We start from the raw sequence: 15,355 nt of genomic DNA, 5'->3' as shown, positions 1-15,355 counted from the left end.
ATGGTTCTCATTAATCTTTATTGATTTTGTTTAATAAATTTTCATGTCCTTATTGAGTTTAATTCTTTATCCACTGATGCTTCTTTTTGCTGACACTTTGATTATTTCTGTCTTTTCAGACATTAAGTCCATGCCTGTGTCCCTGATTAATTGTTTTCATGTCTTTTTAAATTTACAAATGGGATAACAATCCATTATACAATCCTAATAGTATAGATCAAAACTGGAATACTACCTACATCGTATGTAGAAAAACACTTTTTTTATGCAGTTTTTTTTCATGTTTATTTTTGGGAGAGAGGGAGAGACAGAGTGTGAGTGGGGTAGGAGCAGAGAGAAGGGGAGACACAGAATCTGAAGCAGCTCCAGGGTCTGAGCTGTCAGCACAGAGCCTGACTGCAAAGCTTGAAATCATGAACCACAAGATCATGGCCTGAACTGAGGTTGGACGCTCAACTGACTGAGCCACCCAGGCACCCCAGAAATAAGCTTTTTAAGAGGAAAAAAAAAAAGAAGAATGAGATGAAATATAATGGCAACTATATTTTAATAAAAGAATGAAAATTACCTGATTAACAAGTTGAGTAGACCAGATTGCCTTCATTGCTAGTCTGATAAATTCAGTAAGATTTAGGATTACCATTCCTCCTCCAGTCAACTAAAAACATAACCCCATAGGAAAAATTGTGACAGTACTTTGAAAATATTATGATGCTACATGAAATATAATCCAGCATAATGATGGATATTGTTATGATATTAAATGCTTTTTGTATTATGTCTTGCACATACAGTCTATATTTTTTGTGATGAATTATCAACTACTAATTTAGGCCTATGTCAGATCAGACATTTTCTTAGTCTTTTTTCTTACTCTTTCTAACCTGTAATTAAGATATATTTTCTGCAGATAAAGGTAAATAGTTTATTTGACATTCTGTTGAGGAGACTGGGAGTATGAGATTATGGTTTCCTTTCAATGCAGCAAATCTTGAGCTGCAGCTGTTGAGATACTTAGTTTAAAACTCAGAATAAATATTTTCTTTTGAATAATAAAACTTCTTATTTTCATGTACCTGTTACTTCATGTTTGAAACAAACATCTGTGGCAACCAGGGGAGACAGATCACCTGCTAGTTTAGGTACAGGTGATAAGGGAAAACTAAGTCCCCATTTTTTAAAAACATGACCCATTTCTTTTATGGTAAATGATTATCACATATTTAAAAAAAAGAAAAGTGGTATGATAATTCCACAATGAGGAATAATCTGTATAAAATATGGATGTCATGTGTTAAAAGCCCATTTAGTTCAAATAGAATAAAAATGTGTAATGAATTTAGATACTCCCAAATTTAGAGATATACAGAAAACTAATACAGAGAATTTAAGCATCTTTGTTCTCCAAGATGGCTCCAAAGTTTTCCCTTGTTTATTATAATAAGAGTAAACTGAAAGGACTATGTTAAACTACATGGAAGAAGATAAAGAGATGTGGAAAGCAAATATTACACAAATAAGGTTTAGGATAATACAAAGGTGACTATCTGAATTAAGCCTAGGAATCTATTGGTAGTTAGTTTATGAAATCTTCCATTTATTTTGTTTCTTTTGTACAATCTGTTAAAATAATCTGTATACAGTGGGCATTCACAATTACATCTAGGAAAGAATTACTAAAAGTTTCTGTGTAAATAGCAGGTTTTCTCTGTATTTATACTGAAATTATATTTTTCCTCCCTTTGAAACTGAGGTTCTTTTTATGTTGTCCATAATAGTCTTATAATCAATATAATATTTCTATATAATAATCCTTTGAGGAAAATGATATATCTTCGAGAATGAAAAGATTATGCTCACCATAACAAAGAATTTCAGAGTTCAGATATGGAATATTGTCAGCTGTGATTGGGGAACATTAAACTTGATTTTTTTTTCTCTTTTCCTCGATGGTAGTAAGGAATTAGTTTAAAATAGATTTTTTAACTTTCTCTTCCAATTTTTCATTGTCTGTAAATCATAGTCTGAAGGAGCAAAGAGAAGAGCATAAACTCATTAGACACACCAAACCTTTCTTTGGAAATCAAAACAGTAGTTTATTATGGGAACTTCATAGCTAGATGTGTAATTAATGTACGGGAACTAAATTATGGTATTTTAATTTCTCTAAAAATAATATTGTAGGGTTATAAATATATAAAAACATTTTATATAAAAATGTGCATTAAGGGAATTTTATATTTAGTGTATAGAATATAAACCTGGATTCCTCATGGGGAAGTAGGATATTTTTTTTCTCATTTAACCCTAAGAAGTAAATATTCATTTCATTATAGGAGACTGGATTGTACCCAGAAAGGAGCCAGAATCTCATAAGAAGATGTAATGAGGATTTTAAAAATCTATATACTTGAAAACACTTTAATATTGTGATTAGGGTTCTTGCAAGTGAATCATTTTATACATGCCCATACATTTACTTTTTTTTTTTAATGTTTATTTTTGAGAGAGACAGACAGACAGACAGACAGACACTGGGTGTGAGTGGGAGAGGGGCAGAGAGAGACACACAGACAGACTCCAAAGCAGGCTCTGAGCTGTCAGCATAGAGCCCAATGCGGGGCTTGCACTCAGAAACTGCCCAATTATGGCCTGAGCTGAAGTCAGGCAATTAACTAACTGAGCCACCTAGGCACCTCTATACATTCTCATATACTTAATTAAGGTTTATTAAGTTTTTTTTTTTTCTGGTCAAGGTATCTTATTTTTCATAAAAATATAATTGTACAGTGCTCTTCAGAGAAAGAAAAATTCCCTCACTGCCCCCAAAGATCATGTAATTTTGTAATAATCTTCCTCTTTTTAAAAACTATGTAATTGATAATATGCACATGCTTTCTTATGAAATATTGAGTTCTAATACAGACTTTATATCAAATTAGGAACTATAATTGCTCATATTTTAGTGAAACTAATATGCTTAGAAGATTTTACTCACTGACACTTTCAATTATATCAACATTTACATACATGTATGTAAATATACTCAATTTTTTTTATATACAATGAATGCATCTGTTTTTTTCTTTTGAGAGAGCGCGTGTGTGTGCGCGCGCACGCATGCGCATACACGGGGGAGGGGCAGAGGGAGAGGAAAAGAGAGACTCTCAAGCAGGCCCCATGCTCAGCACAGAGCCCAACACGGGGCTCTGTCCCACAGCTCTGGGATGATGATCTGAGCTGAAATCTAGAGTTGGCTGCTCAACTGACTGAACCAACTAGGCACCCCAGAATGCATCCATTTTAAGAATAGTTTGAATTTTGACATACTTTTGCACACATAATCACCACCATAATCAAATATGTAACATTTTCATGACCCTGCAAAAGTTCCCTTTGTCCCTTGCAGTCATCTTCTCTCTACTCCCAGTCTCAGGCAGCTACTGATTTTCCCCCCACTACTGTAGATTAGGATTTCTCATCCTTCAGCACTCTTAATATTTGGGGGTGGGTAACTGCTTGTTACCAGAGGGTGCGGTCCTATGCATTGTAGGATTTTTAGCAGCATCCCTGGTCTACCCACTAGATGCCAGTAGAACTGTCTCTGTATTCCCCACTGTACAATCAGTGACAATCAGAAATGTCTCTAAAGACTGCTGAAATACCTCCCTGAGAACAAAACATAGTCCATTTGAGAAGAGCTACCAAGGATTAGTTTTCCTATAACTAGTGGTTCATACAAATAGAATTATATAGGATACTTTTGCGCCTAATTTTTTTCAGCATAGTAGTTTTGAGATTCATCCAGTTTGTTACATGTACCATATGCTGTCTGTTTTTACTAAGTGGAATTCCAGTACTGATAAACTACAATTGGTTTAAATTGTAGCAAAGCTTTTGATTTTGTTCATATTTTCTTTAAATACTTAAAAATAGCTACTTTAAAATCTTTGCTAATCATATCACTTTAGTTCTTTCATCTATTAGTTGATTTAGCTACTGGTTTGAGCCACATTTTTCCCTTTTCTCATGTTAGTGATTTTTTTTTTATTGGATATGAGACGTTATTGATATCACACTGTTGAATGCGGGATTTTGGTTTTCTTTAAACATTTTTTGGAGTGCTGTCAAGTTACAGATCAGTTTGGTCTTTTCAAGGCTTTGATTTTTTTGATTAGGGTGAGTGTAGAATTGCCTTTATTGCTAACTTAATACTATTACTACCTGGTAGTTAAGGACTCTTCACCCTGGAACTTGGACATCTGGTAGCGACCATGTATGCTCTGGGAATTGTTCATTTTACAAGTTTCCAACTGTTTTTTGCCCAACTTTGTGGGGTTTCACTCTTCATTTGCAGAGCTGAGTATTTTGCAATCAGCTTGACAAAGATTTACACAGATCTCTCTAGTTTTTGGCTCTGCTCTTTTCAGTACTATAATCTATAAATTTCAGTCTCCTCAGTCTGTCTCTGCAATTTGACTTCTGTCTCTTCCACTTTGGAAGACCTCCATGGCATCCCCCTTGCTGCATAGTGATCTTGGAATTGCCTTCAAGAAGAAAGCCCAGGTGTAAAGCTGACCACATTTTGTTTGTTTGTTTGTTTGTTTGTTTAAATTTAAAAAAATGTATAAAGCTCATCACATTTGTTTCCCTTTTCTCCAGCAAAACAGTCCTCTACAACCTATTGGCCAATGTTTGAAAACAGTTGTTTATTATATTTTATTTTTCATGTTGTTCACAGCAGGACAGCAGGTCTATTCCCAGTACCTATATCATGACCAGAGACAAAACTCTGGGTTTAATTCTTTTGTGTTATTATAAACATAGAAATTTTTGGACAACACCAGATTCATATTTGCTCTACTCACATAATCACTAATTTAGAGTTATTGTATTCCTTATACTACCGTTCCTATGATTTATTTCCTCTTGCCTCATTCTCCATGTCCAAGAGCCTTTGCTTATGTAACACCTTTGGCCTCTCTCTGGACTTCCCACTTTACTCTGCACAAAAATAGGAAGAGTGGTAGGCGAACTTGGGAGAGGGTTGGAAAATCTTGAATTATCCTTCTTGTGTAGGCTGTACGTTCAAGTTAGCCTGTCTTTAGGTTGTATTGACACCTTTTAATTAGGGGAGGCCTTTGATTGTCAATCATTGTCTGTGACTGAATAGGTTAGTTCATTGTGAGGGAGACATTTGGAAGTCCTTGTGGCAGCACACCCAGGTAATGGTGCCTATGTTAGCGGTTTTGGTCCTAACAGATTTCTTTTTTTTTTTTTTTAATTTTTTTTAATGTTTCTTTATTTTTAATATGAAATTTATTGTCAAATTGGTTTCCATACAACACCCAGTGCTCATCCCAACAGGTGCCCTCTTCAATAACCATTACCCACCCTCCCCTCTGACAGCCCAAATTCCAATTTCCAGGTAAACTGGACCCTTTAGCCCTTCCGCTGACTGGTAGATCCATATGCATACCACATCTGCTGCTTCAGCACTGTTTACAGTTATGATGCCTTGTGCTTTTTTTCTTAGAATGAGATGATGAAAAGTGAAACAATAGCAAATGTGAAGGAATGGACAGAGGGAGGGAAGAGGGAAAGAATTATATAGGATTGTTAAATAGCAGGTAATTTATGAAAGAGCTATGTGGGCATCTTCTACTTGAAGGAGATAGTAGTTAGAAGACAGATTATACAAGGATGGAAAAGACCTAGAGGAGGAAAGAGAGATGAAAAACTGCATTTGTCTTTGCAGTCATGTGCCACTAGTGATTCCTATTAGACTCTAGGTAGTTTGTTCTTGGGAAATAAGTTATGTAGATATTCTAAATGGAAACTACAAAAACTTATTTTAATGCTGTGTTGCATTAAGTATTTTACCTAAGTCATGTTAAGATACATTTAACATTATAACGTTGTTATTAGTAACATAATTTTCAACAAAATTATCAGCTTTGGTATTTCTTGAGTTTAGGTTAAAGGTTTTGAGAGTTTTTATTTGAAAGAATCATTTTTACTTTGATTTAATCACTTTAATTTTTCTCTAGTTATTGTTTCTGATTGAGGCTATTTATGAAATGTTACAGGATTATTTTGGTCTTAATATTCAAAGAGAATATTTATACTAAGTATCTGAATTACACATTCTTTGAACAAACAATTCTTTCTAGCTCATGTGTATATTTGTGTGAGTATGCATATCTTTGGTATGTTTACTTGTATACTCATATGTTTGTATAAAAGAATATGTAGCTTTGATATGCAAAGGCTTTTTTTGTGACCTACATGTCAAATAAGGACATATTTACATAAATTATGATTTATATATTTAATTATATTATTTTAGATTTCATAACCATGGGAGCTGTGTGATATATATATCTGCTTTTTTAGGAGTAAATAAAACCAATTTAGATGATAGGAATGATATGTCTTAATTGCAGTATTATACACACACACACACACACACACACATATATACAGGCATACAAACATATGGTTTATGTCACGTGGTATTCATGAAGGCAAGTGTTTGTCTTGATTGTTGTAGCCAAGATACATACATATCTTGTATGTAGGAGCTCCATACACATTTATTGAATATATTTTTCCAAATATTGAATGAAAAAAACAGAACAGTTTGGTATGGTAGGATGATTAAGTTTTTAAAGCTATAAGAATAAGGACCTGTTTTATTATAATTTTATTTTATTTTATTTTTGAAAAGAAGAGTTGATTGAAACTATCTCTGGTATTAGATTGACCACTGTTATTTCCCGGTGGGATTTATCACCCCAAATAGAGCTTAGGCAGATGTACTTGTGCTGGTAGTAGTCCCAGACACATCTTTGGGCAGGAGCAGTCAGGCCTTTGACCCTTTATTTTCAAAAGGTGGTTTTTTCCTTTTTGATCCCAAAAATCTCTTTCAAAGAAAGTTAAAAGGTATGAGTTCATGTGACTACCTATTCCCCCATGATCTTCTAGAAAATAACATTTTTGCTTCTTTTTTCTTTCCCTTGAATCTTTGCCTACATATATGTGGGAAGATATTATATATGTTTGTTTGAATAAATATTTGTATATCCTTTTCTTAGGGACGCCAAAGTCCTTATTTAATATATTATTAATAGATGTTTTGTAATGCTAAATCTCATAAGAATGAAATTAAAGTGGAAGATGGAAAAATCTCATGGGAATAAAACTAAATTTAACATGGAAAAGTAAAATTAGATAAAAGTTCCCATGTATTCATGAAATTGCTTAGAAAGAAGTTATATTTTGGCGTCATCCGTTTTCAGTATAATTTTTTGCAAGAAGTGGAAATAAATGATTGACTAAAAATTTTTCTATGCTTATGTTTTCTTTTTGCTTTTAAAGGAATTAATAAAATTGTTTATCAATGTGCATGAAATAAGAGTATAATGTTCATGTCCATATATGTAATGAAATCTTACATTTATTACATCTGTTATTTGATGTCTGTTCAAATACTCAGTAATGAGTCACTTTCATATAAGAAAAAGAATATTTAAGCATTATGGTTATAAGTCAGTCCATTTTGTGAGCTTTTAAATTTTTTTCTGGGCATTTAATAAGTATAAATAGCAATTGATCATATAAGATGTAATTACAGAAAATGTTTTCTTTTGAAAGCCATATACTATACTTTTTCTGGAATTTGTAACTATTTACATATTTAACATTAATACTTATTTTTCAGTGTTTCTCATCATAATATAGCTATGTTTCTTATTAGACAATGATCTTGGCAAACTTTTATTATGCTTCAAAATGTCTGACAAACAAACTGAGTGGATAGAAAACTGCCGAAAACAGTTTTGCAAAATGATGAAGGCTAAACCTGATATAATCAGTGGAAGTGGTGAGTACGTTGTTAATTTTTGTGGGGGTTTTTTTGTATGAAATTATATTAATGGAAGTTGTGTTTCCTGTGGATTAGTACTGGCATGTCTAGAATACATAATACTCATTCCAGAAGTCCATTAACTTCTGAGAAACTTATGATCCTTGAAAACAAAAATTAAAATCTGAGATGCAAGGAAGCTGGAGGCCAGAAAGAACATGGAGGAAGATGCCCACCGACCCTTACTCCCTAATACCAGTAAAATTGTAGGCAGCACATAAACTATCAAAAAAATTAAAATCTGAGAGACAACAAAACTTTTTTTTAAACTAAGAGGTCTTGGTAAGCAAAATTGAATACTGATCTGACTTTACCTAGGTAATAATTTGCTTGGTTTCACCAGCTTTCCCCTGAATTTACCATACTGCTACATTTTTGGAAACTTGATTGACTTTTTTATTGATACATATTTTAAAACTCTGCCACATCCAGCCAAATAAATGTAGTTACTCTTAAGGAAATTGGAATTTTATTTTGAGGTGATGGCTATGTTTCCTAAACTAGCAAATAATTTGTTTTATATTCACATAGTTACTTGTGCATTTGTTTTCTAAAAATCATTTTTTTTTTATTATTTTTTTTTAGAAATTTTTTTTTTCAACGTTTATTTATTTTTGGGACAGAGAGAGACAGAGCATGAACAGGGGAGGGGCAGAGAGAGAGAGGGAGACACAGAATCGGAAACAGGCTCCAGGCTCTGAGCCATCAGCCCAGAGCCCGACGCGGGGCTCGAACTCATGTACCGCGAGATCGTGACCTGGCTGAAGTCGGACGCTTAACCGACTGCGCCACCCAGGCGCCCCTAAAAATCATCATTTTTAAATGAACATTATTTTGAATAAAAGTCTAAGGAAAAGGTTCTAATGTAAACATATGATAGATTTTTTTTGTAAACTATAAAATTGTCCACTTTATTAGCCATGCTTTATGGTTTTCATATTTGTATCATTTGTTATAAAATTAAAGTGGGAAAAATATATTTTGTTGTTGGAGAAATTACATTTTCAGAGACAAGTGGTATATATTTGTGGGCACCTCAGAGGTGAATTCACTGAATTTTCTTTTTGCCTAGTATATCCTAGAAAGAGTGATTAAGAAGGCCATCAAGTCATAGGATCAAAAGGCGGGGTCAATAAAAGCATACTCTCTTTAACCAAAAGGAGCAGGAGAGGGGTAGCCTATCAAGATACTTTTTATAGAAAATGACCACTTTAATCCAACCATAGAATCCACCATAGAGAATCCTGCTAGCAAGACTTGGGCATAGCCTGGACTTCCGTCCTTACCTGGCAGTAATGGGGCACCCTTGCTGCTCCTTGCTAGGATTGTATCAGAGGAGACTCAGGTAGAAAGTTCAGGATTTTTACCATCACTCAGTAGTAACAGGGCCACCACCCCTCCTTCCCTCCCTTCCACACATGTTTTTTTGTCTCACACATGCAAATTTAAAATTAGAAAGTATCAACAAAGAAATAAAGAAAATCCAAAAGGACATTTTAGAAATGAAAATGCTGTAACCAAAATAAAAAGCTAAATGGATTGGTCAACAATAAATTGGAAAGGACAGAAGGAAGGATTGGTAAACTTGAAGGTATTAACAGGAAATAGACTGAAAAACAAAAAAAAATTAACAGAGTCCCAGAGACTTATGGAACCATAACAAAAGATCTAACATGTCATTGGAGACCTGGAAAGAGGTTAGGACTACAAATGTATTTGAAGAAATATAGTTAAAAACTTTCCAAATTTTCAAGAAACCTAAACTTGTGGATTCAAGAACCACAACCAGGGTAAACCCAAAGAAACTCACACCAAGACACAATATAGTCAAACTTTTTTTTTTTTTTTTTTCATCGTTTATTTATTTTGGGGACAGAGAGAGACAGAGCATGAACGGGGGAGGGGCAGAGAGAGAGGGAGACACAGAATCGGAAACAGGCTCCAGGCTCTGAGCCATCAGCCCAGAGCCCGACGCGGGGCTCGAACTCACGGAGCGCGAGATCGTGACCTGGCTGAAGTCGGACGCTTAACCGACTGCGCCACCCAGGCGCCCCTAGTCAAACTTTTAAAAACTAAAGACAAGGGGCACCTGGGTGGCTCAGTCGGTAAAGCATCTGACTTTGGCTCAGGTCATGATCTCGTGGTCCGTGAGTTCGAGCCCCATGTCGGGCTCTGTGCTGACAGCCTGGAGCCTGTTTTGGATTTTGTGTCTCCCTCTCTATCTGCCCCTCCCCCTTTCATGCTCTGTCTCTGTCTCAAAAATAAACGTTAAAATAAATTTAAAAAATAAAAACTAAAGACAAAAAGAATCTTGAAAGCAGAGAAGGGAAGAAACATCTTTTTTTAAATTTTTTTTCAACGTTTGTTTATTTTTGAAAGAGACAGAGCATGAGCAGGGGAGGGGCAGAGAGAGAGATGGAGACACAGAATCCAAAGCAAGTTCCAGGCTCTGAGTCGTCAGCACAGAGCTGGACGCGGGGCTCGAACTCATGAATGATGAAATCATGACCTGAGATGAAATCGGACACTTAACCGACCGAGCCACCCAGGCGCCCCGGAAGAAACAACATCTTACCTACAGGGGAAAATCAATACTGTTGATTTCTCACCAGAAAAGATGGAGGACAGAGGGAGTAGTGTGACATTCAAGCACTGAAAATAGTCTTCAGGAATAGAAAATCAAGACATTTTCAGATGAAGAATTTGTCAAAGCAGACCTATTCTAAATGAAGGGATAAAGGAAGTTATCTCTGTACTGTCCTCACAACTTTCTGAATCTATAATTATATAAAGTAAATTTTCTTTAAAAATATAGAGGAAAGAATGAATATAAGCTACTTGAGAACATTGAAAAGGCAAGTACCACGTGTAGATTAGTTTTTAGTATTATTCCATGACTATAGCCTATCTCTCAAAATATTTGGAAGTGCCTAGTGCTGTTCATAAGGGTTGCTGGGCAAAATGAATATACTATATTGGAACCAGTAGAAATCCAGAACCTTCTTCAGATAGTTTGGTAATGCCATTTTTGCATATGATGTCTAGAATTACTTTATCTAAAAGCTCTCAATGTATGGATCTAATAGCATAATTTTGCATTTCAAGATCAGTACTTCCCAGAAAATAGTGTGCTTTGTAAACACCTGCAATTAGTCTGGTGGCTATTAAGTTTCAAATCCTATTGTGTTTACCTCCCTCACAGATGTGATAAAGAATTTTCCCAGTTCATGGAGTTTGTTTAGGTGTCTGTCTGATGGCTAACCCTGATTTGGGGCATAGGATTCAAAGAATTGTTTAGCAGTATGCTGTGACTTTTCTCATTAATTCAAACATTTTACTTGGGTGCATAACACATAGCAAACATATCATTGTGCTAAAATGAGAATGATTATAATTTTAAATGGATATTTCCACTTTAAAACTAACTTTTTATATAACCTTTGCTACTCATGTGTATCTCACCTCTTATTTGTATCATTGAATTCAGAATGATTGTTTCTAACATTCATCAAGATACTCTTAAAAAATTATAATCTCAAGAGACAATATTAAGTGACATAAACACATGGAGGTTGAAAGCTCTCACCTAAGGGCTATTATTTATGTATAGATTCATAGATAAAAAACTTTGAAAGATTTTTCTGTGAGTGAGAGAATTTATCCTTATGCCTGTGAAGATAGAACCCTTAAACAACTAGAAGTTCAAATAATTGTCAATACTGGTGCCCTTTCTGATCCTCAACAATTACATTCTCATACTTTTTAATACTTACTTTAATTTGAAATCATAATATGAGTAGAATTCAGTAAATTTTGTTTTTACCTTAAGGCATTAAAATATTGTGATACATGACTTATCAGAGCTACAGTTATTGGAAAGCACATGTTGTTATTCTTATTTGATTTACATTTTTCACATGTTGAACACTAATTTTCTTTGTGACTTACGTGCTTAAAATGTACTTGGATATGAAAAAGAGACCATTTGATTAATATAAATCAGAGTCAATATCCTGAATGTAATACATAGTTTAAAAGGTGACTTGGGGCACCTGGGTGGCTCAGTTGGTTGAGCAACTGACTTCGGCTCTGGTCATTATCTCACAGCTCGTGAGTTCGAGCCCCATGTCAGGGCTCTGTGCTGACAGCTCGTAGCCTGGAGCATGCCTCAGATTCTGTGTCTCCCTCTCTTTCTGCCCCAACCCACTTGCATTCTGTCTCTGTCTCTCTCAAAAATATATAAACATTAAAAAAATTTTTTTTAAAGGTGACTTAAACTTGCTTGCTAAATATACATGTATAAGCGTGTAAGTTGCTTTAAAGATACATTTCTTTCCAGCAAAATAATTCTGGATTCTATATTAAGTATAATTCAACTGGTTATATACCTTTTGAGGATAATAAATTCAAACACAGTGGCATATCTATGTGGCATTGTCAGAGAAAAGCTAACTTTTTTTTTTGCTCAGTTCTGTACTGTTCCACTAGTAGAAAGGCATTTCTTCCTATTTGTTTTTTAAATTTTTTTAACGTTTTATTTATTTTTGAGACAGAGAGAGACAGAGCATGAACGGGGAGGGTCAGAGAGAGGGAGACACAGAATCTGAAACAGGCTCCAGGCTCTGAGCTGTCAGCACAGAGCCCGACACGGGGCTCGAACTCACGGACCGCGAGATCATGACTTGAGCTGAAGTCGGCCGCTCAACCGACTGAGCCACCCAGGTGCCCCTCTTCCTATTTTTTTAAATATGAACTTTATTTTTTAGAGCAACTTTAGATTCGCAGCAAAATTCAGCAGAAAGTACAGAATTCCCATATACATTCTATGCCTGCATATATGCACAACTTTCCCCACTATAAATATCTCACATCACAGTGATACCCCTGTTACAATCAGTGAACCTACATTGACACATCATTGTCTCCCAAAGTACATCGTTTATATTAGGGTTCATTCCTAGTGTTTGTACATCCTATGAATTTTTTTTAGTGTTTATTTTTTGAGAGAGAGAAAGCACACGCATGTGAGTGGGGGAAGGGTGGGGGAGGGGGACAGAAGATCTGAAGTGGGCTCTGTACTGAAAGCAATGAACCTAATGCGAGGCTCAAACTCATGAACCATGAGATCATGACCTGAGTGGAAGTCAGATGCTTAAACAACTGAGCCACCCAGGTGCCATGTACATTTTATGAATTTTAACAAATGTATAATGGGGGAGATTTATCATACAGAAGAGTATCATTGCCCTAAAATTCCTGTTTTCTGCCAGTGCATCTTACCCTTTGCCCAGTTGCTTGGCAAGCTTACTTTTGATCCAGTTGTCTTGAACATATATAAAGTTGCAAAGTGTCTAAAACACCTAACATGTCCTGGTTTTGAAAGAGGAGAACTGTCCCTTGACTGTGGTCCTGGAGTTCAGATAATTTTTTTTTTGTATGTGTGAATAATGATAAGATATTATAGCCTAATTAGTGATGATTTTCTTTCTGTATCGAAATCATTTAGCAAGTTCTGAAGTAATCCGTAGAGAATCTAAAGATAACATGATTCTTTTCCAGTTTTACATTGAATAGGTTCTCAGTGAAGCAATTAAAATTTAATTTACATTGGAAACATTGTTATGAATATTAAAGTGGTATGTGTTTTGAATTGGACCCCCTTAAGAGTGTAACTGTGAAGAAGTTCAGATGACTTTTATCTACTAGTCTGTGACTTTAGAGATGTATTATCATGTATATTCTTAACCTTTAATATCCTAATTATTCTCTTGTTTATTACAGCTTTACCAGAATTGCTTGAAAAATTTGTGCTTCATCTCTCTGAAAGCCCATCTGAATGTTACTTCCCCTCAGTGGAATATACAGGTACGTTTTAAACATCTTGAATTTTGAAAAGTACTTAATTATCTAAAAAATAGATAATATTTCATAGAGCTAATTAGATTAAAAATATGCATCTTTTTTGCATTAAAAATATGCAAACTTGCATCTTGAAAATCTCTCACTTGGTGTTATGGATAATCTAGATATCTTTCAGTCTCTTCTGTGCAAATGTGTGAGTTTTCTTATAACTTTCTAATTCCTTTCTGAGCTCTTTTTTTTCCTATCTACCCATCAAAAGTTATTTTCCTTTAAGGCAGTGTCTTCTCTTCTGATTCTATTCACTGTCCTCTAGTGATCTCATTTGTTTGTACGATTTTACCTACTTTATATATTGATAACTTCTGATTCACATCCTCCATTCAAAGATCAACTATAAGCTTCATTGTGGTATTCCCAGCTGCTTGATAGGTAAATATCACCTAGAGGTGCTATGGAAGCCCTCAAACTTGAAATGTCAAACAGGGCCCTCACCTCATCAGACCTTAGTGATATGTACTCTTTTTCTATATTGTCTATTTTGGTGGGCAGTACTACTGTCCACCTAAACCAGAAACTGAGTAAATCCACATTTTATGTGGATTTAAGTCCACATTTTCTTCCCAATTACCAAACCATGTTAATTCTGTGTTCTTAATAGATCTCAAGTGTATCTACTTAATTGATTTCTTTGTTCAGGCCACCATTACTTCTTGCCTCGAGTATTACAACAGCCTCTTTTCCTGGTGTTGCTGATTAGAATCTGATTTCTCTTCAAAGGTATTCTTTGTGCTGCTCTCAGAGTGATCTTTGAAGTGTTAATCTGAACCATTCATTCCTGTATTCCCTGGAAGATCACCACTGACCATTGCATAAAGTCTAAGCTTCTTATCATAAAACCTAAGGCCTTATGTTATCCTTCCCTTTTCTTCCTCTCCAGCATCATGTCTTTCTCTCCTTGCCTTTTATTTATTTTTCAGGAACCCTAAACTCTTAGTACAGCCAACTTCTCCTTCCCCCACCCAAATACACACTCGTTTATTAAACGGATATCGTTCTCTAGTATTTAGTAGAATTTTTCTAAGCATTTAAGCACAGCAGGAAACGAAAGGAGGAGAAAATCTTGCCTTCTGGTGGGAGCACAGACAATAAAGAAATAAATGTTTCAGTATATCAAATAGTATGATAGCGAATGAGAAATACACAGCAGGGAAGAGGGCTACAGAGTGCTATTTGGGCACAAAGGTTACATTATTAAATCATGTTCAGACTAGCAGAAGTTGGGAGCAAGATAAGTAGATATTTTCAGGGGAGGAGAATTCTAGCTAGTGACCAGGAAGGAGACATGAGTGTCTGAACACAAGTACAGGAGAAGCATTGTAGGTATTGAAGGCAGACAGGGAAGTATGATAGAGGGCTTTTGAAAGTCACTGTAGCATCTTGAACATAGGAACACATGCTCAGATTTACACAAAAATCACCATGGTGGCTGTGTTCAGAAAAGACTGAAGGGAGGACAAAGGACTAAAGCAGGAAGATGGATTAGGAGGCTATTGAGAAGATGCAGGT

General features: G+C 35.1%; 1 protein-coding gene across 4 annotated transcripts in view; it reads left to right on the top strand.

Moving 5' to 3' along the window:
- Nucleotides 1-15,355, top strand: part of TBC1D32 (TBC1 domain family member 32) — a 203,767-nt gene that overhangs the window by 145,832 nt on the left and 42,580 nt on the right. For all 4 annotated transcript variants that reach the window (XM_086707707.1, XM_086707708.1, XM_086707705.1 and 1 more), the window contains 2 exons: nt 7,760-7,885; nt 13,709-13,792. In XM_086707707.1, the coding sequence (XP_086563833.1) occupies nt 7,760-7,885; nt 13,709-13,792 (210 nt within the window). The remainder of the gene's footprint in view (nt 1-7,759; nt 7,886-13,708; nt 13,793-15,355) is intronic.

Source organism: Puma concolor, chromosome B2 (assembly GCF_028749965.1).
Source record: "Puma concolor isolate L17-30 chromosome B2, mPumCon1.1.hap2, whole genome shotgun sequence".
Classification (NCBI taxonomy): domain Eukaryota; kingdom Metazoa; phylum Chordata; class Mammalia; order Carnivora; family Felidae; genus Puma; species Puma concolor.
Note: the sequence above shows the minus strand (reverse complement) of the source record. Positions and strands in the feature narration are given on the sequence as shown.